Source organism: Fringilla coelebs, assembly GCF_963513975.1.
Source record: "Fringilla coelebs genome assembly, chromosome: 17".
In the NCBI taxonomy this organism is placed as follows: domain Eukaryota; kingdom Metazoa; phylum Chordata; class Aves; order Passeriformes; family Fringillidae; genus Fringilla; species Fringilla coelebs.
In genome coordinates, this window is record NC_140043.1 from 11,920,513 (window position 1) to 11,947,675 (window position 27,163).

At 47.7% G+C, this 27,163-nt stretch overlaps 2 protein-coding genes across 2 annotated transcripts; one reads left to right on the top strand and one right to left on the bottom strand.

Annotated features, from left to right (window-relative positions):
* Window positions 1-231: 231 nt before the first annotated feature.
* On the bottom strand, window positions 232-19,977 carry PTPN11 (protein tyrosine phosphatase non-receptor type 11). Its single transcript, XM_084216912.1, has 16 exons — window positions 19,818-19,977; window positions 15,462-15,584; window positions 14,196-14,390; window positions 13,008-13,200; window positions 11,820-11,936; window positions 11,194-11,307; window positions 8,458-8,554; window positions 7,874-7,953; window positions 7,617-7,775; window positions 5,796-5,927; window positions 4,640-4,794; window positions 4,024-4,091; window positions 3,742-3,893; window positions 1,265-1,377; window positions 933-1,034; window positions 232-543 (listed from the first exon to the last, which is right to left on the bottom strand). Exons 1-15 carry the CDS (start codon window positions 19,829-19,831, stop codon window positions 965-967), a joined length of 1,782 nt encoding a protein of 593 aa, XP_084073038.1. The 5' UTR covers window positions 19,832-19,977; the 3' UTR covers window positions 232-543; window positions 933-964.
* Window positions 19,978-20,732: 755 nt separating this feature from the next.
* Window positions 20,733-24,124, top strand: RPL6 (ribosomal protein L6). Its single transcript, XM_084217429.1, has 7 exons — window positions 20,733-20,864; window positions 20,947-21,195; window positions 21,286-21,384; window positions 21,741-21,884; window positions 22,751-22,799; window positions 23,316-23,500; window positions 23,922-24,124. The coding sequence occupies exons 2-7, from the start codon at window positions 20,947-20,949 to the stop codon at window positions 24,072-24,074; spliced, it is 879 nt and encodes a 292-aa protein (XP_084073555.1). The 5' UTR covers window positions 20,733-20,864; the 3' UTR covers window positions 24,075-24,124.
* The last annotated feature ends 3,039 nt before the right edge of the window (window positions 24,125-27,163 follow it).

A 27,163-nucleotide genomic window follows, 5' to 3' on the forward strand; every position in this document is an offset into this window, starting at 1 on the left:
AGGAAGCTCAGTCTGAGTTTGAAATGTATCAGGACTAATCTGATCATGCACTTGGTTCTATTCACGCTGGTGTTCCACTGTTTTCCAACAATCCACATTGTTCCCATCACTATTTTACATTTCATGTCATGGATTTATCCATGGCATTGCTCTCCCACCACCCACCCCCCACCCAGTGCCCCCCAGAAACCCCACAACTGCTCAAATAAGGAGAAAAAAAAAAAACCCCACTAACAGCCATACTGTGAAACCAAAATACTATTAAAAAAAAAAACCCAAATGGATGACAGTCCAACAGTTTGCAGGATTCAAAACTGACTCTACAAAGTAATTGTCTACCTTGTAGAAAGGATTTCCTTTTATTTGGAAAATGAGCAATTGGAAATTGGAGAGAAGAGATAAAAACAATCTTTAGATGCTCTGAAGTTTTGCCTACTGAAGGATTAAAACCGTAAATAAAAAGGTACCAAGCCCTCAGAGTTCACTGCTCACGTGAAGCTTCTTCCATCTCTTTCTTGACCTTTTTAAAAACCATTTTCATGTCTGGGAAAGGAAGAAAAAAAATGAAGAATTATTGAGGAAAAAACCCAGCAGTTGTTTCTTATTCAGGCATTGCACAGAAGTGCTCAATTTTGACTCAATAAAGCTTAAACTCAACCCAAAGTCTCAACCCTGGCTTAGAAACTGTGTGGGTGCTTTGGCAGGAAAAGGTGAGATTGTGTGTACAGGTCATTAAAATTAAATGGTGTATACAGGTCATTAAAATTAAACTGTGTATACAGGTCATTGTGTATACAGGTCATTAAAATAAAATTTAAATTAGCTTTTGGAACTCAGGCACCCCATGGGGATCAATTCCAAGCATTCTGGGCATTCCTGGGTATTTTCTCCCAAGCCAGGCTGGACACAGCCCCTCCTCTGGCCATACACACCTGCCTTGGCTTGGAAGGCTCTGAACATCTTCTCATCTGAAACTCTTCTGCTGCTGCATCAGCCCCACATTTTCATATACTCTAGCACTATCTTCTCTCATTCTGAAATGAAATCAGGATTTAGAGTCCCACCAATCTCATTTGAGACAAAAAAAAATATAAAAAAATCCTATAATACACACCACATAATTCAGGGACAATTAATTTTACTTGACTGAGTTTCAGAGGAAAGCCCAGCACAACAGGGCAGCTTCTGGGGTAACTCAGCCTCTTGTGAGGTCTCTGAAGATGAGACAGAACAGCTCAAAAACTGAGGGCAGGGCTGGACTTACTCTGGACACGTTGGGGTTGGGGTGCAGGGGGGGAGAGGGCTCTGATCCCCGCTCGTCTGGTCCGATAAGGAATATTTAATGTTTGTGTACTCGTGACCTTTCCTCTTGCTCTTCTGTGAAGCAAAAGACACAACAAAAAGCCAGTTTGGGGTTAATCCCAGCAATCAATCATTGAGACAGGGCAGCAATTCCAAGAGGAGATACCCATGGGTGTTTTTAGGTTTGTCTGGGAGGAGAGAGCTCAGTCCTGCAGCGAACACATCACTGAGCACACCTAAAGCTTGGCTCCAGCTATTGGTGAGACAAAACCTGAAAATCCCCATTTTCTCCCATCCCACCACCTCCAGCAGGACACACCAACCCTCTGAATGCACTCAACCCTCATCTCTTTGGCAGAAAACTCCCCATTTCATTCTTGAGCAGCCAGTGGGCTTCCCACTGACCTGATTTCCAGTTCAGAGCTGGGGCCAACGGAGCGACACCGTTGTTTGCAGGAGCTCTAATAAAATAATATCTGAGCCCATTAGGGTTGGTATAAAAAGCAGCCAAGCTGTTATTTGGATTCTGCACATATGCTCCAGGCTGCAGCCAATTGTGCTGGCACCCAGCTCCAGATCCTGCCAGGGAACTACGCCGGGAAAGAAACGGGAGATGGATTTTTCCTTTTCTCAGGCATTCACAATGCCTGCAAACACTGAAACCTACAAGGTAGAAATTGAAGTTTTGCAGAGAATTTGAGGTTTGGGGAGGGGGTTGTGGGTTTATTTGGGGTTTTTTAATGCTGCAACAAGTCCTGAGGGCTGACCCAATCTCACAGCAGAGGCTGGCGGAGCCTCCGGGGAGTTCTGGCTCCTGAATTCTCATTAAGAACATTCCTGGGATTGAAGCTTTTCCAGGATGGTCTCCTGAAACTCCCTCAGCTCATTCTGGTGATGCTTAAATCCCTCTAAGCCAGGATTTATGACAAAGCTGTCCTGAGCAGTTTGTGGGAACACAGCTTGGGAAAAGTTTTGTTGAGCAAAACCTGGATTTGCTTCATTGAACAAAGTCTGGGAGACAAAAATGGATTGGTGGACAAAGATGGATTGGTGGACAAAGATGGATTGGTGGACACATGGAAGGCAGGATTTGTGGGATGGACCACCAGGACATTTTGTAGGAACCACCTGATAAACAGGAACTAACTCACTAAGTGTTGGAAAGTCCCCAGCAGGGAAAAAGATACTAAAAGGAGTAAAAATATGGACTAATTAGCATAGAAAGCAAAAGGTACAAATCCCAACTGCTCTGAGGTCAGGGCAGGGAGCAGCAGGGACAAGGAGAAAACATCAGCTCTTTATCACAAAACCAGGAAACTGCTGTAAAACCCCCCAGAACTGGAGTGCAAGGAATTCCCTGAACAGGAAGGGGCAGGGGAAGGTCTCGTGGTTGTCACCACTTATTCCCAAACATTTCTGATCCCACCACACTCCTGAAAGTGCTTTTTGTTGGACCACCACACTCACCCTTTCATTTTCCACTCCAATAAACTGATTTCCTACCAATAAACTCCCAAAATTGGAATTGGAGTGATCAGCATTTGATTTTCCCCTTTGAGGAATGCAGGGAACAAGCTCTGAAATCTCTTTAAAACACAAAAAGGTTCTGCTTTAATTAACAGACCCTTATCTTTTATTCTTCCTCCACAGGAAATTTGATAACAGGAAGGAAATTTGAGATCTGGGGGCAGGGCTGGGGGACAGGGAGAGTAGGAGAGAATTCCAGTTAAATTAAGGAGAGAATTCCACCTCATATTTTAAAGAGAAAATTCCACTCAGTAAGGACACGATTGCACTCGGTAATGTAAGGAGAGGATTTCACCTGATAAATTTAAGGAGAGAATTCCACTTAAAAATTTAAAGGAGAGGATTCCACCTGATATTTTAGGGAGAGTATTCCACTTAATTTAAGGAGAGGATTCCACTTAATTTAAGGAGAGGATTCCACCTGATATCTTAAGGAGAGGATTCCAATTGATAATTTAAGGGGAGGATTCCAATTGATAATTTAAGGGGAGGATTCCACTTTACAATTTAAGGAGAGGATTCCACACAATGTTTTAAGGAGAAGATTTCACCTGATAATTTAAGGACAGGATTCCACTTAATAATTTAAGGAGAGGATCCCATCCAATAATGTAAGGAGAGGATCCCATCCGATAATTTAAGGAGAGGATTCCACCTGATAATTTAAGGAGAGGATCCCATCCAATAATGTAAGGAGAGGATCCCATCCAACAATTTGAGGAGAGGATTCCACCTGATAATTTAAGGAGAGGATTCCACCTAACAATTTGATTAATTCTTAAGCACCATGAACCGAAATACAAGAGGCAGTTCACACCATCAGACCCAGCCTTCCCAGAACACAATCCCCAGCACTGCAGCTCCCTGCTGGGACCCTGGCACGTTCCTGTTGGATATTTGGGGTGCACCCACCTGCTCCTCCTCGATCCTGCGCTGGAGGGTCTCGATGTAGTGCTGCACTGCCATGTAAATGAACCTGTACTGGGCCTCTGTCTGCACCATCCCTGAGCGCTGGGACCTCACCATCTGGATGGTCTTGGGGACATCGATGTCACAGTCCACCCCTGGGGACATCCAGGCATTGGGAAGAGCAGGGAAAGAACCACGGTGAGGGTGGAGCTCACCTGAATCCTCCCATCAGCCTCCCTGGGGCGGATCCGGGAGCAGACAGGGAAAGCAAAGGGTTAAAGGTACCTTTCTCTCGGATGATGTCAATGAGGATGTCAATGACAATGAAAGTTCCTGTTCGCCCAATCCCAGCACTGCAAGAAGGGGGAAAAAAGGGAATTTCATTGTTTTGCTCTTTCTGAATGCACGGCAAAACCGCAGGCAAAGAAATTCTGGCATTAGGAGACAGGAGGATTCCGAATTACAGCCAGAGTCAAACCAGAGACCCCAGGAAGGCACAGAAATCAGCACTTCTGTCCCCTCAGTGTTTATAAACAGCCCTGAATCAGAATAAACCTGTAAGGTCAGATCTAATATTTCCCTGCCTAAAAAGCATCTCATTTACAAGCTGAGAACACCCAGAGCCTTCACAGGTGGGATGAGATGCCAGAATTCCCATGATCCTGCACTTGAAATGCTCCAGCCAGGACTTGTCCCATCTTCTCATCCAACAGCAGAAACTTTCATTTACCCAAAGGCTCCCAGCCTGAAATCCCTTCCCAAGGGGGACCCTGTGCCACCCACCCAGGATGTGACATTGTACAGACAGAAAACAGGGAATTCTAAGAGACTCCCAGGGAAAGTTGTTCTTTTTAAAGGTCTCAGCTCCCTGGGCCAAAAGGAAGGGTGGCAGGAGCCTCACCTGCAGTGGACCACGACAGGTCCTGCATCAGGGATGCTCTCCTGCTTGTGGTGCACCTCCTCCAGGAAGTCCAGGACGCCTCCGGGGTCGCTGGGGACGCCGTGGTCGGGCCAGGTGCGGAAGTGGTACTGCCACACCGTCCTCTCCGTGTTCCCCTGCAGCCACAGGGACACAAACCCTGCTGCTCAAAACCCAGCTCCTCATGGGGCACAGAGGAGTCCCCCAAATCCAGCCTGGGCACAGCACCCACAGCTCCACATCAGTCACTAAATCCCCCAAACTAAAACAGCCCAGAGGTCAGGGAGCAAGACAACATTCCTGTACTCCCCAGGTTTTTGGGATACACCACTGCAGGGAAAATTCCTCTTTCAGAGCATTAAATCCTGCCAGGGCAGTTACCAGGTAAGAAGCAACATCTCTATGTTCAGTCTTGTAAGAATTAAAATTAAATACCATAATTCTGTTTTTTTGGGGAGGTCCATCCAGGCTTGATGAGCTAAAATAAATGCCAAGACTTTTGCTGCAGGAGCAGGGAATTTTTCCCTTCAAGCACCCAGAATTCCTGCTTGGCCACATCTCCCATCCCAGTGCCTCCTTCCCTGAGTTTGAAATACAGATTCACATCCAGCAGTTAAAATTTCAGCAGGAAAACCTTAAGAAATGGAGGCTTGATGTGACAGGAATCTATCCCCAGTTCCCCTGGTTTGCTTCTCCTCCCTGATCCGAAGTGTTCCTTAACAGGAAGTGCCATTTCCACACTGTTTTCTCACCTTTTTTATCCCTTCCCTTAAATGAATTTTCCACACCCTAGACCCACACACAACTTTTCCTTTCAACCATTTCCACGAGGGAGCAAACGCCCGGCTGGATTGAAGCGTCCTCAGTTAAAAGCATTATCCCTCCCTCCTGATTCCCTTCAAGCTCTGCAGCACTTCCTCTCCTGCCAAAAGCTGCTTAGGTAGGAGAATCTTCAATTATCCCAAGGGCAAAGAGAAAGATGGATGGAACTGAACGTGGAGCTTCAAAGAAAGGCAGGGCTCCATTTATTCACCTCCGAGTGCTTTTATTGATTCCAGAGAAATGGGCTAATCCTGCCATTTTCCCTTTGCTGATCCACAAGCTGAGCTTAAAAGGACAGAGCTCCTCTTGTACTCACCTGGCCAACTTTGGAAAGTTTCAGCTCTCTCAGGGTGTAGTCGTGGGCTGCGCTCTCCTTCACGTTCCGGACACGCATCACTCCGTACTCCTTCAGGGAATATTCATCTGGCCAGTACTTGACACACTTACTCTGCAAGATTTCAAATTAGAAAGGAAAAAAAACCAAAAAAAAACAACAAAAAGAAAAGGAAAAATCAGGCAGGAAAGAAAAAAAACCCAAAAGGCTGTTTTGCAAACTGGTTAATTCAACCCTGAAGCTTTTATTTCAGAGTTCACAGAGGACAATCAGCTAAGGAGGTAAAGAATATTTTAATGGGAAGTTTGTCCTGTCCATAACAGCCACTGGGTAATTTCAGACAGGTACAGGCCACCTCTCCTCTTAGCACATTTTGGGATATTTTGTGTCTGGATATTTTCAAAAGCTGGAGATTAAAATCCTGCTTTTTGTACCCCCAGTCACATGATACAGAATTCCACCAGAATTCAGTCCCACAACCCAAACCCTACAAGCTGCAAAAGAAGAAAGGTAAAAATCATTCCCAGTGGAAATAAAACTTGGATATTTGCTTTTCCATGGCTTGCAGCAGGAAGGGCTGACACAGCTCTGGTTCCATCACCAAAGAGTGTTCAGGCTCCTGCAAAGGGAGCAGTTCATGGCTCTGTAGCTTCTAAAATGCAGAGCTTTTGGTGTGCTGCTTCTCCATCAAGATTATCTCTGCCCAGGGATAAATTCCACCCACTGAGGAATGGATTCACCTATCAGCACTTGGATTTGGCTCCTGTGACAGGTCAGGAAAGAGCAACTCCTGGGAATGCAGCATTAAAGCAGAAATTACTGCAGGAGCAGCTTCTAGCAGGAGCAAACACAGACCAAACACCAAGTCCTGCAAAGCAAGAGGGTCTATTTGCAGTTATTCTGAATATTCAGGAAAAAACACAGCACAGGGAAGCTCCTTCTGCCAGCCCAAGGCAGAGGAAGATGGCTGAACACATGCCCACGTAGGCAACAAGATGCTCTTCTGCTATTTTTGCCCTTCTTTCCCTGTCACAAAGGGAGAAACAAGCAAATACTCTGAAACTGAAGCAAATACACTGATTTTAGGGGGTGCCAGCAGAAATAACTTGCAGTTTTCAATGCAGAGCTCTGAGCAGTTGGTAGAGCAAGTCTGAACAGCAACATGATGTTAAAATAAGCTTTTCTCTGCTGGAAGGGTTGCTGAACTGCCTCCAAAAGCCCAAAACTCCTTTAATTTCTAAGGATTTGCTGCTTCTGCACTTTCAAGCACATCCAGGACTCGATGCAGGGCTGGGATGTTCCACAGTTCCTCCCTTCCTCAGAGCTGGAGGCAGCTCTGCTGCAAAGGGGTCTCTCCTTCCTGCAAACAGCTTGGCCTGAGATAAAAAAGCTTTGATTTGATATCAGGGCTGGTATTTGCAATTCTGTAAGAAGTGAAAGAGGCCTCACAAAACAATCAAGGGTAAAGAAAGAAGAAGCAATGCAGCACTGATGAATTAAAGTGTTTTCTCCAGCAAAAGGGCTGAGCAAACTTTGGGAAAAAAATGGAGAAACTGCAGAGGAGCAGAGGCCATTCAGGAGTTAAAATTTCAGCAGGAAAACCTTAAGAAAGGGAGGCTTGATGTGACAGGAATCTACCCCCAATTCCCACAGACACCAATAAAAAAATAACACTCAGCACCTTCCAGAGCTCCTGTGCCACACCAGATTCCAGCCATAAATCAATTTATTCCTGTCAGATCAGTTCCTACTTGTACTCAAATGTCAGGGCCTTTCCCAAAGCCAGCTGCAGTCTGGTTTTACCTTTCCTCTTTCCACTTCTTTCGTGGTCATGACAATAACTCTGGAATTCTCCTGGAACACCATCCTCCAGAAATCATTCACTGTGTTCTGCAGGCAGCCTTGGGTAGCAATGTAACTTTTTTTTGGCTTTGAGTTGTTGCACTTGGTTTCAAACTCAGGCTGGAGGGGAAAAAAAAAAAAACAAACCAGCAATTCAACAAATTGTGTGTGACAAGATTCCCTTGGATTTAGGGAAGAGGAGGTGGGAATCCACTCACCATAATAATATTAGCATTGATATAGTCTGAAACAGGTTCATTGGGGTCACCATCGTGGAGAACAACTCTGGTGTGATCAACTGCAAAAATACACAGGGATGTCAAGCACTTGCATTCCACAGTTGTGACCACACAGCAGCCATTAATTAATTACCAAACTTAGTAAAGAAGTGATCAGAATATTCCAAATTGCCTGTTCTGCTTCTGGCTGTGACCAGCTGGACCAAAACATGTCCATGTCCTGGGAATTCAGGAACTCAGGGACACTCAAACACCAAGTCAAAGCAAAGCCCTGGGATGTGCATGTTGCACTTCTGTCCCCCAAATTAATCCTCTTACATTTAAATATTCCAGCCTGTTGAGTTGAGGGATATGAGGCTTTTAAATGAAGATAAAAACCAATATTACAAATATCTACAAAGTGCAAATGTGTGAACCCAAATTGGAAATCACAGGATAATCCTGATAAGAGGGGAAATTATCATTAAAGAGAAGCCAAAGGCCAGTGGTACTTAATTAACCCTGTATTAATGAGGAAAAGAAACCAGAGTAGCATTAAATGGCAACGAAGGGTCGATACTTACAGGGTAAAATGTTTTTGTATCTATTTTTGTTCTTGTTTTCCTGGCGCTGCCCCTCCTTACGGCTGTAGAGGAGTTTGCATTCCTGCTGCTGCAAGGTCTGAGGGGAAAGCACAGACAGGGGGGCTCAAAAAAAGCAGGATGGACTGGCCCATGCTCACAGCAATCCCTTCTCCCAGAAAAAAGGGAGGAGAGGGGCATTTGGTGATGGGTTATCCATGATTTATTTATCCATAAATTATCCCAGTGAAGGAACAAGCTGGAGTGGGGATTTCTGGAACACAATGTCCCAGGGATAGCAGCAATTCAATACTTGCACAGCCAGGCTGCTCATGACAAATCTCCCCACTCCCAAAGTTCCCTGGAGCTGGGGGCACCAGGATCCCAATGCTCTGCTCCAAGTTTTCATCCCCAAAGCACTTCTGGCCCCACTAAGAGGAAACACTCAGGTTTTGGGAGCTGCCCCCTCATCATTCCCACCCTCCAGACCCTTGCTGTTATTTAACTGGCACATTTGCTCACTCCTGTCTCAGTTTGATACTCCCTCACTTAATGACCTTGGATAATTAGGCTGATCCTAAAGGCAGGGAAAGCAAAAGAAGCTTAAGAGATGCAAAGTTTCAAGCTTGTGACAAAGGGCAGCAAACAGCCCCCAATGCATTGCCTGTGGAATTCCAGGCTAAAGGACTGAGAGCTAAACTTTCCCAGCAAGTTAAAGAGTTGGAGCAATTAAATGTGTGTGGGAACCACATCTTCCTTCCTAGAGTTAATTATCATTGCTTGGAGCATCCCTGAGGAGAGATCCACGAGCAGCAGCGACTCCCAACAAGCCCATTCAGAGCTGGAACAACACAACCATAAATCTGAATATCCTCCTCCACTTCACTGCAACATCCCAGCACTAAGCTCAGAAATAACCATTTTTCAGAAGGAAAAACACTACAAAGGCTGTCAACATTCCTGTCTGGTGGTTCTTGGGACAAGAGGCTCATTCCTGCCTGGAGACAAGTAATTTAAATTCACCATCTGGGCTGGCAGCTCCTGAAGAGCACAGACAGGGATCCATGGACAACCTGGAGTGAGCCCCCCCCTCCTGCCACCATGGGGGACAGCTGGAGCTTCCCTGAGGGGAATGGAAAGCAGGGCACTAAAACTGCTAGGAGAGAGCTTCATTCCCAAAAAAATGAGGGTTAGTGCTGACCTCACTGATAGCAGCAACAAGAAGTGCAATGTCCCACAGGTAAAATAGGTAAAATCCTTCATTTATTTGCTTTTCCTGCTAGACTTTTCTTTCTGTAAGGAAAACACTCTGCTTCTAAAGCCACACAGAGAAATCCACACCAAGAAAAATTTCTTTGACGTGCAGCAGAGGTCAGGAAAGAACTGTGAATTAATAGCTCAGTTCTGTTTTGCCAAACCAACAATCCCTTCCCACACACAGACGACCTCTGCTGACTTCCTTCCCTCTCCAGATGGAATTCTGGCCATTCTGACCATTCAGCAGCCCTGGATCAAGGACTGTCCCCTCTCTCTGGAAAGAGAAAGGAGAAAGCTTAATCCTCATCTTATCATATCCCAATGCTATCACCTCACCATCTGACATTCCCCTCACACACCTCTGTGCTAATTCCTCCCTTTTTCATGGATTCATTTTCCTTCTCCTGGCAATACTCAGAGCACACTGGCCAGTACAATTAGCTAATGGATATTTCTGATCAGAGAGGGTTTCTCCAAGGATGGTCACTTTGCAAATCCATCACTATTCAGGAAGTTTCTCAAACCAGCCTCTCTGGAGCTCCCTGAGCATTTCCCAGTTTCCTGTTGCCATCTGCTGGTGGAATTCCAGACTCCACTGGTGGTTTTGTGGTCCATTACATCCAACCTGGAGTGCTCCAGAGCAGGCTGGATGGGGCTTGGAGCAACCTGGGATAGTGGAAGGTGTCCCTGGCCATGGCAGGGGTGGGGGAGGATGGGATTTAAGGTCCCTCACAACTCAAGTCATTCCACAATCCCAGGCTGCTCCAAGCCCCAGCCAATCTGGCTTTTAACACTTCCAGGGATGGGGCACCCTCAGCTTCTCTGGGAAGAATTTCTTCCAAATTCTGGAAGGATTTCTTCCCAATATCCCATCTAAACCTCTTCTAGTTTGAAGTCATTCCCCCTGTCCTGTCCCTACACACTTTTTCTAGAAGAAAATTGGAATTTTGCCTGCAGAGAGAAATGAAACACCAAAACAAACCAAAAATAAACCTCCAGAAGTCCAAGGAATGCACATAATCCACATTGTTTCATCCCAGAGCTCTCTACCACTTAAATGGCTTTAAGATCCTCAAAATGAGCATCAAAAAGCCACAAGGACAAGGGCAATGGATGCACTGAGAAATGGAAGTGTCCCTGAGGAAATGATTCCCAACTTCCCAAAGAGCAGAAGGAATTGGAAGGATTGTCCTGGTGGGACAAACACAGGAGGCTCCCTCATGGTGGGAAAGATATCCAGGAGGATACCCTGGATAAAAAGCACTCTGAGAACCAGGGGAAAAAAGTCAAATATTTCAAGCCACAAGAGTGGAGCTGGCAAAGCCCTGGAGATGGGAGCAAAACCAGGGATCCGAGGTGACGGAGAGGAGGAAACGCCAGGAAGGCAGAGCCCAACGTGACTTTGGCAGTGTGAGAGTGAGCACTGCAGGAAACACTGCAGGAAACACTGCAGGAAACATTCCCTGGAATGTAAGGAATTACCTCAAACTCTTCCCAGAAGCCCTGCTTGACTTTATCCGTGGTCTCTGCCAGTTTGCTGAGCTCCCTGACTCGGCTCTCGATCTCGGCGGCGTTGATCCGGGTGGTGTTCAGGGGCTGGGGGACACAAACAAACAAACAAACAAACAAACAGCACAGGGTCAGCAAAGAGCAGCCATGGACAGACAATTCAAACACAAATCCCTTAAGATGAGGATGTTTTAACGGGAATTTTAGGATGCAGGCATTTTTCTGGAGGTCAGAGTTTTGGGATTCAAGCAAAGGGCAGTGAGGAAGGGGATGGTGAACAGTTGCTTTCAAAGCCTCACAGTTTTTATTTAATTATCCATTTAATTATTTAATGCATTAAATTGTCTCGTTTCTGGACATGCCTTGCAACTCCTACAGTCCAGGATGACACCAGGAAATTCTGCACATCAGAGACAACATTCTATTCCTTCACAAGCCTAACAAAAATTGTTCCCACTGAAATGACTTTTTCATCCATTTCATGAAGTTCAACTCCTCATTTTTTTTCTCAGAAAAGTCTTGCAGAACATATGGAAAAGCTGCACTTCAACAACACAGCCTGGAGGTGGCAAAGCTCAGGGGTAACCTGTCCTTCCCACCTGTTTGAGCTGCAACACAGTGCCCAAAGTCTCCACCATGGGGTTCTTCTTGTAATGCTCCACCAGATCTGTCAGAGAGTCAAACTTCTCCCCTCCACCAACGTCATATTTGAGATCCTGAAAAGACAAATGTTCCTTAAAATAAATGTATTTCCCACCAGCACAGCCACAGCACCTCTAGGCTGTGCCTTGCATCAGAAATAACCTCCAAAATTATGTGTAGAAGGCTCTACTGAAATCCTTCTGCTAAAGGACAGAACTTCAATAAATAGAAACACAGACACACTGCAGGACATCCCCTTTTTTGCCATCTTCTTGAAAATTGGTTTATCTGCTTTTTTTAGAGAGCTGATTCTCTCTGAACCAGAGTTCAGGCAGCTCTGGAGCTACAGGATGAGAACCCAGGAATTAAGGATTTGAATTGATTTCCAAAATTAAGTGTATGATTGGGTCCTGAAAGGCTGCTACTGCCTGGCACCATCCCTATTTTAAGGAAGGAAATGCCAAATTATTTTTCTCTAAGGCATAAATGCTAACTGCAAATCAGAGAGGTTTTCTTGAAAAAATAAACATATTCTGGTAATTCAGCATTTGCAGTCCTGGTGGGTCATTTCTACCCCCAAACTATTTCTGTTGCTGCATTTTAGGTATTTTTATACAATTTAGTTATTGCAATGCCCTTGGGAACAATAGAAGTAAAAAAGAATAAGAAAAATCCATATTTTTTTAAAAATCTATGATTATTTTTTAAATAGCAGCCCATGGAGACAGATAAATTATCAAAACTGTAATTTAGTAATATTTCAGTGTAGAACTACATTATAGTAAATAGAAGATTTAGATTTCAGGGCATTCCTTGGAGTGAACACTGGTTTTCACAGACTGTTGATCATCTATCAGGTGTAACTGCCTGAACTGACAGGAGAGAGACACCTGTGGATGGATCTCCATTTATCCAATCACTCCTGTTTTGATAGAATCCATCCAGGAGACTGCAAAGGCTCCCTGAGCACAGCAAAGCGTGATTTGAGCCAGAAGGTCCTGACAGGAGCCAGTCAGCCAAAAAATTCAGGGATTTTGATGCCATCAAAGGAGTCATTTTGATCAAAGGGATGACCTGCAGCAAGCCCAGGGAAAAGGGGAGAGGATCCAGAGCTCCTGGGCCCATGGATTCCCTGCTTTTCCTACCTGGCAGTGGATCATGACGTGTGTCACTTTGGATTTGCCATCGTTGCTCTCTCCTTTGTCATCCCCCGTCCTCACAGAAAGGACAAAGTCCCCAGGGTGGCTCTGGCTCTCCCTCACCAGGAAGCTGCCGTGTTTTCCTTTCTCTGTCAAGAGTTTCTCAGCTTCTCTCCCAGAGAGATGCCCGTGAAACCACCTGGAAATGAAGTGACATAGAGGGAGACACCCTGCTTAGCTGATTCCAGCTGAATCCACACTGCTCCAGGTGTTTATTATGAAATTGAATCTAGGGAAAGCCTCAGCTGGTAAAAATAATAAATAAAATAAGCTTTGGAAGTGTCCAGGTGCACACCAGTGAGGACAGAAACACTTCAAAGCAATTCCATGGAGTTGCCAGTGAAGCTTTGATTTGGATGCTTCACAACAGTCCCAATAAACACCAGGTCACACTCCAACCTTCCCCTCCATCCAGGCATTCATTCTTCTTTTATTTCCCTCATTAAACTTTCCTGATAAACTTGTGGAAACCTCGTGCTTTTGAGACCTCATCCTTCTATCCCATTAGGAACTGGAGAGGGCAATCCCAGCAATCTCAATTCTTCAGGAATTAGGGCCAAAAAACCATCAATCCTCCCCACCTCTGTTAAGGCATTCTGAGGAGTGAGAGAACTTGTTTGAATTTTTTTTTTCACTTCTAAGAATAAAGAGGTATCTGCTGCTGGTTTAGTTCTGACCCCTGACATTTCCTCACATCCAGAGTCTCAAATTCTCCTTATTAACCACACTCCTCAAAACAGGAGTTTGAGGAATCTGAGGATTTGTGCAGCCTTCACTTTCTACCCACTGCTAGGAAAAGCACAAAGTTATGCCCAGAAATATCCCTGACAATTGCCTGCAGCAGCAACAACATCAGGAGAACTTCTCCAGTTAAACATTCTCCCAGTAAAAATAAAGGGAATTATGCCCTCTTTTTCAGTCCTGTACTACCCAAGGAAGAATGCTGAAGGGAACAGGTTCTGAGGCTTGGATTCTTCACCTTTAACCACATTTATTCATCTATTTTGCAAGAAACCTCCCTGAAACAAATCCAAGGCTGTGCCCTTTTCCCAGAGGGAGGCTGAGTGTGAAGAGGGATAAACACAGCATTTTTTAAGAAGCACAAGGACATTGAGGCTCCACCACTTCTCTGACCTTTCTGAGGTGGGATCAGCACAGTTGAGGGGATATTTCAGCTCTATGACATCTCCATTCTTTTCCTTGAGCTGCCCATGGTGTTCCATGTAGTACTGCACCAGCTCAGCCAGCGTGGCAAACTTCTCTCCCCCATAGAGGTCATAGTAGTCACCTGTGTTCTGGATCTTGATGTGGGTCACAGCTCCAGTTCGTCTGAGATGTGAAAGAGAGGACACAAAACCCCTTCCCAAGTCAGCTGATCAATCAATCAATCAATCAATCAATCAATCAATCAATCACTTTTACATTTGGTAATGCCTGAGGTGGAGAAATCCATATTCACAATTCCAGCATGGAGCTACTGCAGAAGAGCTGAGCTCCTGCTCCTGTGCCTCAGCTGAGCTCCTGCTCCTCTGCCTCAGCTTCTCTGCCCACCAGCCAGGGAGAACAGAACAGTTCTGTGCTGCAGGCAGCAAAAACCCTGCAGCCTCAGGAGCCCCACCAGAAACCCCTCAGAGCCACACAAAATTCCACACACAAGCACAAGGGTGGAGGGTGAGAGGAGCTGAATGTTCTGGAGACCCAGCAGAGCTGGTTTGCTCCTTTCTCCAGAATTCCCACCAGCTCCCAAGGTCTCTCCCTCAGGAAATGTTTGCCTTTGCCTGCTGCCACAGTCTCTAATATTAAGGAAGAGCAGCTCCCAGCAGGAATCCCCTCCTGTGCCACAAGTCCTGTTATCTCACAAGTATCCAAGCAGCACAACTCTTATCACCAATCCCACTTTTCCCTTTTCCTTTATCTACTTCCTCTTGCCTTTTCCCCATCCCTACCACGCAGTGTCAGGGGACAACTGTCACAGAAGGCCTATTTTGGAAGCTGAAAAAGCCACACTTGCCCTTAAAAACTTGCTGACTTTTCCTGTGCAAGGAGAGTCTGGATTTCCTGCTGGATCACTAATTCCCAACACCTCTGCTCCTTCCAGTTGGTTATCAAATGGATTTGTAAAGGGCTAAAAGCAATGTTACTGTCAACCTATTTCTGCCTCTCCTGAACATTTTTGTCCTGCTGTAAAATCAGAATTCACTCCTCTCCAATCCAGAGCTGGGTAAAAGTATTTGAGAAGCTCTTCAGGGAAAATGGGAGAAAAAGAGGGAAAAGTGAACAACACTAAAAGGTGACCAGAGCATTCTTTCAAGGAGTTCCTCCACAGCTCTTTCTCCACAGGAAAGCAGCAAATTAAGATTATTACCAACCTGGGGCAAGACTGGGAAGAGCCAAACTCACCTAACAGAGAGTGTGAAGTCTCCTGGGTTACTTTTGCTGGGCCTTGCCAAGAAGCTGCCATCGACTCCTCTTGTTAACAGCAGGTTTTCTGCCTCCACCCCAGTGATATTTGGATGAAACCATCTACAAGAGGTTAAAAATAAAGAATGTTAATAAATAAACAGCAGGTTTTCAGAGTTAACTCACACAGAGCAACCCGACAGCTGGCAAACTGAGTTTTGCACCTAAATTAATAAAATTTCATTATTAGTTTCACATTGTAACTTTATATATTGCAACTTTTTGTAAGCGTAAGAATTACACTTATCCCCACTCTGACTGCCTGGATTAAAATGATATCAAAGGTACACAACATAAACACAGACCAGAAGTGGTATTTCCTTACTCCAGCAAAACACAGCACACAAAGAAACTGAAAGACAAACAGGAAAAATACCTAAAAATAAAACAAAACATCCAAAGTGACACTTGACAACATTTTGAAGGTTAAAAACCGAACAAAACCTCATGATTTAGGGCACAGCTGAGGGGGTCAGGAAGGAACTCCCTGCGTGGACACCCCTCTGCTCTTCCTCCCAGGGATGTGGAGCTGGGGTCGGATCTGTCCTGTTTAAATACAACCCCAGAGGAATCTCCTATTGATCCTCACCACCCACAGACTGCCCTCAATGACTATCCCAGAGCCCAGGCAGAGCTGGGGCTGGGCTGTGGCCAACAGCTCCATGTCCCCACCTCTGGCATTGACTTTGGAGACTTATTTGGAGCCACTCGGTGTCACCACTGCCTCTGCTCTTATCTGGAATTTACCCATTTTTATTGCAGCCCTGAAGGAGTTCTGCATGAAAGGGCTTGGTGAGGATTTGAGAAGGTAAATTCTAAGAATAAACCACTGGGTGTGAGCACAACCTCAGCTCTTAAAAATCACTCAGCAATTAAAAATCACCTTTAATTTTCAGAGTTAAACCCTCATTGTTGTGTGTTGAAAGAACCCAGCCTGCTCCTCTTTGTTCACCTCTGGGTTTTTCCAAAGCACAACAAAATATATCCAAAAAACTCCAGAGTCAGGCTCATCACAGAGAGAGGAGTGTTGTATCCAGAAAAATGGAACAGCATTCCTGATCCTTCCTGATCCAGTCAGCATTTCAGGCTAAATTGCTAAATCAGCAAAATATGAGAGCATAGGTCTAAATTTAGGGTTATTATTTCAATTGTTGCAGCAATTCCTTCTCTACTGAAAAGTTGCCAATATTCTCACCAAAGCCTTCTCCAGACCATTCTCTTCAGAAATGTTCTGGAGTTTTAGGATTCTAGAAAATCCCAATCTCTAGCAAGTCATTCAAATGGGAATTAGGATTCATTTCAGAAGTAAACTGTTATTCTTCTTGTGAATCTTTTTTTTCCCTAGTTAATAATATTCTACTTGCACCATGACAATCTAGTGAATAATCCCCATCTTTCACTGAAGAACAACACAGAAAATATCAAATTTACACACAGGACATAGAAAAAACCATTCAAAAATACTTCCAAATTATCATAGCAAATGGAAATGAACTAATTAATAATGTTCCATTTATCTAATGATTATTCAAAGATCAAGGAGGTTCTCACAAAAGAAACTGCACAAGCATCAGTACCTGGCATGAACTGAACATTAAATAACACATTTCAGACCACAACAGGTTGCCTGGAGAAGGTGATCATGTATTTACCACATTTCCACTCCCAAAATTTTACTTCCATTAAGAGAAAACAAAACCAAAAGTAAAAAAACCAAAAAGCAAAACGAACAAAAAAATGTGCAGTAATAATTTGAACAGTTCACAAGCTTTTAAAATATGCACAGGATTCAAGAAAAACGCTGGTAAATTTTGGAGTTCACAGCAAAAAACTGTCTAAACAGACAGAGGAGAAATTATTGGGATTGCTTCTCCAGATTTATTATATTGACAATGGAATATCAACCAATGGAATATCTTCTGTATCCCACCCTGAACCTTAAGGAAGCAGCTGTAAATGAGCTGTTACAGCAAAGGAAAAATAATAATTTATGTCCAGAGGTGACTACAAATAACCTGTTAATTAACCAGCATTTAAAGGAGAGCTTAAACACACAATACATGGCTCAAAAATCCTATAGGTGGTCCAAAATCTCTCTCCCACATCCACACAAAGATGCCAAAAGCCAAGGGCAGCAAAGCCAAGCTACACCTGGGAGGGTTTCTCGCACTTTATGTAACTCTGGCTCTGCTGGCACCTCGTCCTCCTGCTCCCTCAGCTCCGTATTTTTGGCTTTGAGTAGGAAGCTGCATTTGTCAGGCACCCCAAATAGCAGAATGGGGGTGTCAGGGATCCCTGCCAGCGGTTCCGGCCGCCGGGAGGATCCTCCTTGAAGTGCTGCCATCCCTTGTGCTCCCAACCTTGGGGCTGCAGCCCTTCCAAACTGGGAGGGGACACCCCCCCCCCAGGCAGGACCTGCTCTCACACTTCCTTTTATAGGGATGGAATGCATTTTGGGCTTTTTGTCCTCTTTTCCCTGCCCATGTCCGTGGCAGCAGGTGCAGAGCTGCCCCGGCCAAGGGCAGTGAATACAATCCCAGAAGTCACCCAAACCCACGCCCTCGTCACAGCAGCAATTCCCACTCAGGGGCTTGGAACACAGCACTGCCAGCCCATAATTAGCTCACAGCAAGGTGGGAATGTTGGTAAGAAAGGGAGCAGTGAAACAGCCCCTTATAAAAGGGGCTTGAAACCAAGGGGGTATCAGCAAAGCAAGGAAACTTCTGATGGGAAAAAAAAAATAAATCCATGATGGAAAATGCAGCATTTCCACAATTATCCCTTTTTTGTTGTCGTGGTCCAGCAGGATCTGTGCTCCCTAAGTCACACACTGCCAGCATTTCTCTCTTACCAAACCAAAAGAAATAAATCAATACCATTTTCTATGCAGTGATTGGGGTTTTTAATCACCTTTGCAAGAGCAAAGGAGAGATGAAATCAGTTCTGTCTCAGCTGTCACAGCCACAGCACTGGGGATGTGCTGACGGGTACTTTAATTACTCCTATTTATAGGCACATCAGTTGATATTTCCCAGCTTTTTTCAGTCTCCCTCACAAGTTACAGTTTAGGGCTATGAGCACAGTAACAAGATTATTCTGGCAAGGGGGAAGTTGACAGTGCTGCCAGAAGGTAACTTGTAGCCTTGTTCCCAGTGTGAGCAGGGACACCCAGAGAACACAACACAGACTAAAAAGCCTCCATTTGTCTCAAAAAACCCCAAATCCTACTATAAATGGCCATGGATTGAAACCAATTCACCCAGATTCACCATCTTGAGCAGGAGAAAAGAGAGGACAACTTACCCTTGGAGAAATTATAATTTAATAGGTATTACTTATCGAGGTGAATCAATTGAAATTGTGGCTGCCCCATCCCTGGAAGTGCCCAAGGTCAGGTTGGAGCAACCTGGGATAGCAGAAAGTGTCCCTGCCCATGGCAGGGGGTGGAATGGGATGAGCTTTATGGTCCCTTCCAACCCAAACCATTCCATGAATCTCAGACTAGGTCTGTTAAAAAGGATAAATACATTTATAGCCTTTTCTATGATAACAATTCCCCTAAATTCCAACATTTACCCAAACCTCTGAGCCCAAAAGACACCGGGTACCAAACATCAAAATCCATTAAGGACAGCAAGAAGCTACAACAAAGAAATGGGTTTGGCTGTTTGTCGTCGTGCCTTAGCAGTGCCACAAGGCTTTGAAATTGGAGAGAATGCTGGTAAGGGATCAAGAACGCAGGTGCGGGGAGCTCAGGAACGCTGGATTTGTAGCTGGGCCGTGCTGTAGGGTCGGTAAATCAGCGGTGCTGGCCCTCGATGGAACACGAGCCCTGTGCCCCGGCACTGAGCCGGTCCCACTCACCGACAATTCATCCCTCGGCTCCGGCGCTCCATGGGGACACTCACTCGAACCCCCCCAAACCGGGGGCACCGGGGCAGCTCCGGTCGCCCACGGGACTCGGAGATACTCGAAGCCACCCGAGCCCTGCAGCCCCGGGAGGCTCCCCTGGGAATGGGCGGGGAGCGGGACGCGGGAGCGGGGACATCCCCCGGGAACGAGCGGGGTGGGGGTGCGGGAGGGGAACATCCCCCGGGAACGGACGGGAGGGGGCTCCGGGAGCCGGGACACCCCCGCGGGAACGGGCGGGGTGGGCGCTGCCGGGGCGGCTCCCGGGGTCCTGCCCGCCCGCAGGGAGCAGCTCCGTCCCCGCACCCCCGGGCGCGGAGGCGCCCCAGAAGCCGCGGCCCCTGCCCGCCGCCCTCCCCGCCGGCGCGGCCGCCGCTCCCGCCTCACCTCCGCGATGTCATCTTCCCGCGTGGCCCCGGCGGGTCGCGGTGCGCCGGCCCCCCCGCGCCGCCCGCCGCTCACATGGGGGTCCCGGCGGGGCCGCGGCCTTCGGGCGCTGCGGGGAGCGCGAACAACGGCGGCCTCGGGCCCGCGAGCGCGGCGCGGCCCGCCCCGCGTCACCGCCCGCGCCGTCATCGCCCCGCGCCGCGCCCCGCCCCGCGCTGCCGCTCCGCCCGGGGGGCTGCGGGACCCCCGGCACCGGAGCGCGGTGGCACCGGAGCCTCCGCCGCGCACGGGGCAGGGCGCGGAGCCGGCCGAGCCCCGAGCGGACGCGGGTTAAGCGGCGGCGGCGCGGCGGGGCCGCTGTCCGGGCCGGGGGTCCCGCAGCCCCCTGAGCGGGCGCGGGGTCTGGTGTCCCCCTCGCTGGTGCCCCGGGACTGCCCTGGGCAGCGCGGACTGTCCTGGACTACGAGTCCCATGCTCCCCCGCGCGGCGCGCTGACGTCAGACGCCGCGCTGTCCTTAGCCCGCGCACCCGGATGTGAGTTCCTTTTGCTCCCCCGGAAGGTGAGGATGGCGGAGCTGCCGCCATCGGCGTCGGGCCCGCCGCGCTCCATCCGCCGCCATCCGCCCGCCGGCGGCCCCGCTGCGGTCACAGGCGCGGCTCGGCAGCCTCGGAGAGCGGCGGAGGAGCCCAGATGGGCGCGGGGCTGGGGAGGAGCGGGAGTGTCGCCGGTCCGAGCGGGCCAGGCCGCGGCGGGATGTGGAGGCCGCGCCGGAGCCTCTCGGGAGCTGGGCTGGGGCTGGACGGGGGAGGCCGCTGGGGCAGAGCCCGGCAGCTCAGCGGTGCCGGGGCAGTCCCGAGCCGGGGCAGAGGCGGCCGCAGGCTCGGGATGCGTTTGCGTGTCCTCGGCCTTCCCACCGAGGAGCGCTTGGATGTGCGCTGGAACTGTTGTACCCAACGTGCAGGAGCAGCTTAAGTCGTGTAGAGGCGCGTAGGGAACAGAGCTAAGTCAGCTACGGCCGGAGGAGGTGGCTGACAGCTACTAGAAAGGTGTGAAGGATGGTTTGAATTGTTTTATTTTTATTTCCTGTGCTTTGTAACGAGCCCTAAACCCTGCTGTCCATAATTGCAGATGGCGGGCGAGAAGGCGCCGGAGAAGAAGCCAGCTGAAAAGAAGCCGGCCAAGAAGAAGGCAGGGGAGAAGAAGCCGGCGGAGCAGAAGCCGAGCCAGAAAGCAGCAGGGGACAAGAAGAAGAGGGTGAAGAAGTACCATGCCAGCCGTAACCCCGTCCTGGCCCGGGGCATCGGGAGGTATTCCCGCTCTGCCATGTACGCCAGGAAAGCCCTGTACAAGCGCAAGTACACGGCCCCAGAGACAAAGGTAGGGTGGGGAGCTCTGGGGGGATGATCACGTTTATCGTGGTGCCTTTGGTTTGAAATGTGCTGAGTTTTCCTTGTTCTTTGTACACAGATAGAGAAGAAGAAGAAGGAGATGCCCCGTGCCACCATCACTAAGCCAGTGGGTGGAGACAAGAATGGAGGCAGCCGGGTGGTTAAAATCCGGAAGATGGTATGGAAAAGCACCGGGATGCTCGTGGTTTGCTGCAGGGGGCTTTAGGCCAGGGGATGAGCCTCGTGCTTGGGGTGATATAGGGGCCTCAGCCTGTGCTTTCTGTGAGTACAGACCCAGCGTTCATGGGAGATGGTGGGAATTTTCTGTCCTGTGTGTTGCTGTGCCGAGGTGGAAGCACGCAGAAATACAGAGCTGGAGACGCTAAATATTCCAAAATATTCAGTGTGTTCCCAAGCCCATTGCATCAGAAATCCTTCAGAAAGCTGAACTTGAGGGAAACAGGAACCCTTTTCGAGGAGTTGCTGTGCTGTGAGACACACAGGTGGTACAAGATGTTTGTCCTGTGTCCCCAGCCCAGGTACTACCCCACGGAGGATGTTCCCCGGAAGCTGCTGAGCCACGGCAAGAAGCCCTTCTGCGAGCACAAGCGGCGCCTGCGGGCGTCCATCACCCCCGGCACGGTGCTGATCCTGCTCACCGGCCGGCACCGCGGCAAGGTGGGCACTGCTCCTGCTCCCAGGGCTCTGCCAGCCTTTCAGACACCCTGAATCTCCCAGCTGATATGGCCTGACCCTTCTGGGTGTAAATCTGGGACTTCTGTCTGGGTGTTTTCCTTGTCCAGCCTTTAGGGCAGGCAGAGGTGAAATGTTTGTAAATTAAGGTTGTTGTGAGCAGAACTGGAAGTAAAACAGGCTCAGCCAGTTGCTTGGACACAGTGCAAAGAGTTTTGCTGCAGAGCAAAGCCAGTGCCTGTTTCTGTTGCTGGTTCTACAAAGACAAAACTTTTCTTACAACAGTTACTGCAAAAGAAAAATTAGAGTTTCATTCTTAATCTAATTATCAGGATATAATGGATTATTATATTGGGTTCTCCATCCTCAGGATGGTCACCAACACAACTGGTGTCCTTTATTTTCTTGAATTCTCTGTCTTTGATGTTCATGATTCCATAAAGAATGCTGTCAGAGAAGGAACAAGCCACAGCAGGTGAATGGCTCTGACTGTGTGAAGTTACAGAGTCCTTGTGGTATTTATCCAATTCCTGCTTGTAACTCACACAGAGAATTTGGGTGCTGGGATGGCTGTTGCCATCCTGTGGTATGGGGGGAGAGTAAAACTGGAGTAATTGGCTTTGCTCAGTCTTGAGAGAAAAAGCTCATGGAGAGTCACACTTGGTTGGAGAGGAGGCACCTGGAAGTGCTGGAGCTTGGATCACAGGGTGGCAGCTCCTCAGGTGGCACAGCTGACCCACACCTGGAGCACTGTCAGTGCTTGTACCAGTAACAGAGGCACATTCCCAGTTTGGCTGTGGTATGGGAGCACTGGGACCTGAGGATTGATGTCCCATCTCATGTCTTTACAGCGTGTTGTGTTCCTGAAGCAGCTTGATACTGGCCTTCTGCTGGTTACAGGTAAAAAATTTATTTAGACATGATATTTTTGTTCTGGGTGGGTTCTTTGGGTCTTTTAAGTTCAAGTTTCTCTCTGGGGTCAGTAGCACAATGGATCTGCATGTCTTTGCATTGGCACATCAGTGGGGAATCACATTTTGTGGTGGAGTCATCACTCCTGGGGGTATCCAAGGAACAGCTGAACATGGCACTCAGTGCTCTGCTGTTGTTGACAAGGTGGTGATCTGTCAAAAGTTGGACTTGATGATCTTGGGGATCTTTTCCAACCTTAATGATTCTGTCATTTGTGACTTTGCAAGGAGGTGGAGGTGAGATAATTAAGCTTCAGGATCTGACTCCCCGGAAGAGCTCAGAAAGGAGATTTTTGTATTTCTAGAGGGCTTTGACTGTTGAGATTTTAGCTGTCAGCAACTCTGAAGGAGCTGGTCATCACATTGACTACAAAAATTCAGCTTCAAGGCAGTGGTTGTCAGCAGAAAAGCTGACCTTGTTCTCTCTTGTTTTCCCTGCCTTCAGGCCCCCTGGCTGTCAACCGTGTCCCACTGCGCAGGGCCCATCAGAAATTTGTTATCGCCACATCCACAAAGGTGGATCTCACTGGGGTGAAAATTCCCAAGCATCTCACGGATTCCTACTTCAAGAAGAAGAGGCTGAGGAAGCCCAAGCACCAGGAAGGAGAGATCTTTGACACTGAGAAAGAAGTAAGGGACAGGGTGGTTCCTTCTTTCTCAATGATCCAGGTTGGGTTGGAAGGGGGGAATTAGGGGGAATTAGCAGGAAAAAAGGCGGATTTTAAGTGGTCATTAATAAATGAGGTGATGCCATTAAAAGGAGGTAGCCCCCCTCTTTTAAATCTGGGAATTCTTCTTAGAGGAGAAGTTTTTATTCTAGTTATATGTCTTTTTTGACCAAGAAATTCCATTCCAGTTAAATGTCTTTTTTGACCATTGTGTTGGCTCCAAGGAGCGCTTCAGTGCTCCACCACCTTCTCGTTATCGAGAACAAATGGGGGAAAGATTTCTTTAAAATCCTAAAACTCAGACTTTGCCCAGAATTTCCTCCTCTCTCTAAAGGATCCTGCAGTTGCTGCCAGGATTTAATGTTGTTCTCTGTGCTTTGCAGAAATATGAGCTGACAGAGCAGCGCAAGACAGACCAGAAGGCCGTGGATTCCCAGATCCTGGCACGGATCAAGAAGGTGCCTCAGCTCCGGGGGTACCTGCGCTCCACATTCTCTCTCTCAAATGGAGTTTATCCTCACAAATTGGTGTTCTGAGCCTTCTGCAAGCACCACATTAAACTCCAAGGGAAAAAAGCAAGGATTTGTGGTGTGTTCATTGCAGTGTGCGACAGCAGGTGTTGTCACAGCTCTGGCGGTGCTTGTTGCTGTGGGGTGAAACTCTGAGGGGCTGTAGGTAGTGACCAGAATTTGAAAAAGTTTGGGCTGTAGTAGTTCTGGCTGTTGTAGTTTTGTGGTGGTTGTTGGATTTCTTTTACTACTTAACATAAGTAGGAATTCAGTTTTCTTAACTCTGAATGAGCTGGGAAGGGATCCTGAACAGATTTTGTTTTTGGAATAGCAGCTAATGCTGGACACAGTGCAGGATAAAATCAAGACAAAATATGTCTGTGCTGAGCTTCAGCTAATAAATAACTTCTTAGAGGTATTTCAGGAGCTATCCTTTGATTTTGAAGTGGAAATGTTGGGAATACTCCACAGTTTTGAAGAGTAGAAGTGTCTGAAAGGGAGTGGAGAAGGTTAGTGCTGTGTTGAACCCAGCAGAAATCAATGCTCTTACACAAAGCAGGGATGTACAGTTCACCAAGTCTGGCACTCTGGAGCTCCATTCTTAGCCAGACTTCTGCAGGAATCCAGGTTTATGTAACTGCACCATCTGTCTGCCCAGTAATTCTGAGCTGAGGTAGCCAACAGGGTTAGACTTGACAAGAAATAAAGATTTCAACAAATTCATCCAGGCTCCATGAAAACAGGAGGGGGAAGAGAGCAATGCAGCCCTCCCTGAGGTGGAAGCCACGCTCAGTGGGAAAGAGGAATTGGGCTTGGAGTGCTCCAGAGGCAGTGGGAGAACTTGGGCACCTTTGGAGTACCTGGTTTGGACCTGGTGGTGTTCAAGTGTCTGAAGTGAAAGCACTGGGCACTCCCACCATCTCCCTGTTGGTAATTACCAGGCTGGGAGAGCTGAGGGGTGTCAGCCTGCAGAAGGGAAGACTTCAGGGAGATCTTGAAGCCTTTTGCAGTGTCCAGAGAGGCTCCAGGAGAGCTGGAAAGGCATTTGGGACAAAGCCTGGAGTGACAGGACACAGGGAATGACTTCCTTCTGCCGGAGTCAGGGTTAGATGGGATACTGGGACAGAATTGTTACCTGTGAGGGTGCTGAGGCCCTGGCACAGGATGCCCAGAGGATCCCTGTGGCTCTCCCTGGATCCCTGGAAGTGTCCAAGGCCAGGTTGGATGGGGCTTGGAGCACCCTGGGATGATGGAAGTGGCAGGGGCTGGGGACAGGATGAGCTGTAAGGTCCCTTCCAAGCCAAAGCAGCCTGGAATTCTCTGAAGTATCAGCGAGGCTCAGCAGAGGGAGGCAGTGAGCTGGCTGTGCCCTGTGCACAATTCCTGGCCTGGCTGGGAGGAGTCTCTTGCTCTGTGCTGTGTTCTGCCCTATGTTCTTATTTTCTGACGTTGGAATTTGGTCTGTTATTGGTTCATCTCCTCTTCTGTGTGCTTTGTTAGATAATGGGATTACTCACAGGTTTTTAAGTTAAAGGGAGTTTTTCCTGCAATTCTGGGAATGGCCTGTTGATTTATATCAGGTCTAAAAAGATTCAGAAGGGTTGTAGACATCTTCCTGCTACTCCTAAGGTAGGTCTAAGAAAAACCTTAACCAAATATGCCTAGAAAGTTCGCTTAAATTAAAAATTGTGTGTGGGAACAACAAAATGGGGAAAGCCCCATCCAGCAAGGAGAATCAGAAGAGTTTGTATGAGCACGTGGTAATGTAAATTCAGTCACACCCTTGTGCTCTTGAGGGAAAACTGCAGGACATATTAATGCTCCAGTCATTCCCTTCCCTGGGGGACTGGGGAAGTTGCAGTAACAAAATAGCCCCAAAACCAGTCAGGTGTTCTCTGGAATTCCTGGTTGCTCTGACACATTCCTGCTTTGTGGATCAGGAGACACCTGGAACCATTAGCCTTATTTGCTGGGAGGGGAGGCTTTGTCTGCCAGTGTGCTGTCAGGAAGTGATTTGGAAATGGGAGTTTGTTATCAACAGCTGCTGGTCTGGAGCAGTGCTGCCATTGCCCTGTTCCTGTCACCTGTGTGATGAGTCTGTGACAGTCACACGCCCTGCAAGGTGGGGAGGAAGGGAGGGAGGAATCTCTGCTCCTGTCAATGGCTGAGCTGAGTCACTGGCCCAGCTGGATGCCAGTGTCACACCAAGGGATGTGGGAGCAGGAGAAATTGGAACACCAAATCCTGCCTTCCCGAGGCCAAGCAGCTCCTCAGGCTTTGCTGCAGGAAATGGAGGTGGCAAACCCCTCATAATCCAAAAGGAGAGGCAGCCAGTGATCAGCTGTGATGTGTCTGTCTCCAACCTCCCAAATATTTTCCCTGAGTTCTGTGCAATCTGCCTTCTTTGAAAAGCTGCAGGGTGAGGGATGGAAAACAGGAAAAACGAGGCCTGTGCAGGTGACCAGCACAGAGGGATTTTTTAAATCCAGATAATGCTGGCCCCTACCTGAGCACAACTTGCAGCACATAAAGAGCCTTTGTGTGTGTTCTGGCTGTCCCCAGCATTTCCCATTCCATGTGAACAGTTCTGCAGCTGGGCTCGCTGAGTCACTGCTTTTTCCTGGGCAGCCCCCACAGAAGAAGCCAGAGACATCCAAAGCCTCCATCACCCAATGAAAAGTGCTGGAGATCTGAAGCTCCAAAAATAGTGACAGCCTCAACCACAGCAGCACTTCATTAGCATCAAATGTGCTCTTTGCTTCAGCTGCCTAATAAAGTGATATGTAATTATAATAAAGCATCCTTTGGAGAGGAAAGAGAGAGGGATGTTGGCTTTCCCAGGGAATTGATAATAAGATGTGATGCCTTCTTATCTCCAGGCACCTATTTTTACCTGTCAGCCATGCAGTGACCTGGTGGCTGCAGCTCCAGCCCAGTGAGGCTCTGTCCAGCTGCCACAGCAGGCAGTGGGCTCAGGGAGCAGCCACTGCCTTTGCCTCTGGAATGGGAATCCTGCTGGGACCAGGATCCTCAGGAGAAACTGAGGCTCATCTGCAAGACAAAGACAAAGTGTTTTCCAGTGCCAGGTGTGTATAGAAAGTCACCTGTGGCATTTC

Coding starts and splice junctions, on each gene's coding strand:
- PTPN11 (XM_084216912.1), bottom strand. Junction 5,928..7,616: donor AAGAAGTGGAAAGAGGAAAG/GTAAAACCAGAC, acceptor GAAATCTTGCAG/AGTAAGTGTGTCAAGTACTG. Junction 4,795..5,795: donor AACTTTCCAAAGTTGGCCAG/GTGAGTACAAGA, acceptor CTGTGGCTGCAG/GGGAACACGGAGAGGACGGT.
- RPL6 (XM_084217429.1), top strand. CDS start 20,947: ATGGCGGGCGAGAAGGCGCCGGAGAAGAAGCCAGCTGAAAAGAAGCCG. Junction 22,800..23,315: donor TGGCCTTCTGCTGGTTACAG/GTAAAAAATTTA, acceptor CCCTGCCTTCAG/GCCCCCTGGCTGTCAACCGT. Junction 23,501..23,921: donor TCTTTGACACTGAGAAAGAA/GTAAGGGACAGG, acceptor TGTGCTTTGCAG/AAATATGAGCTGACAGAGCA.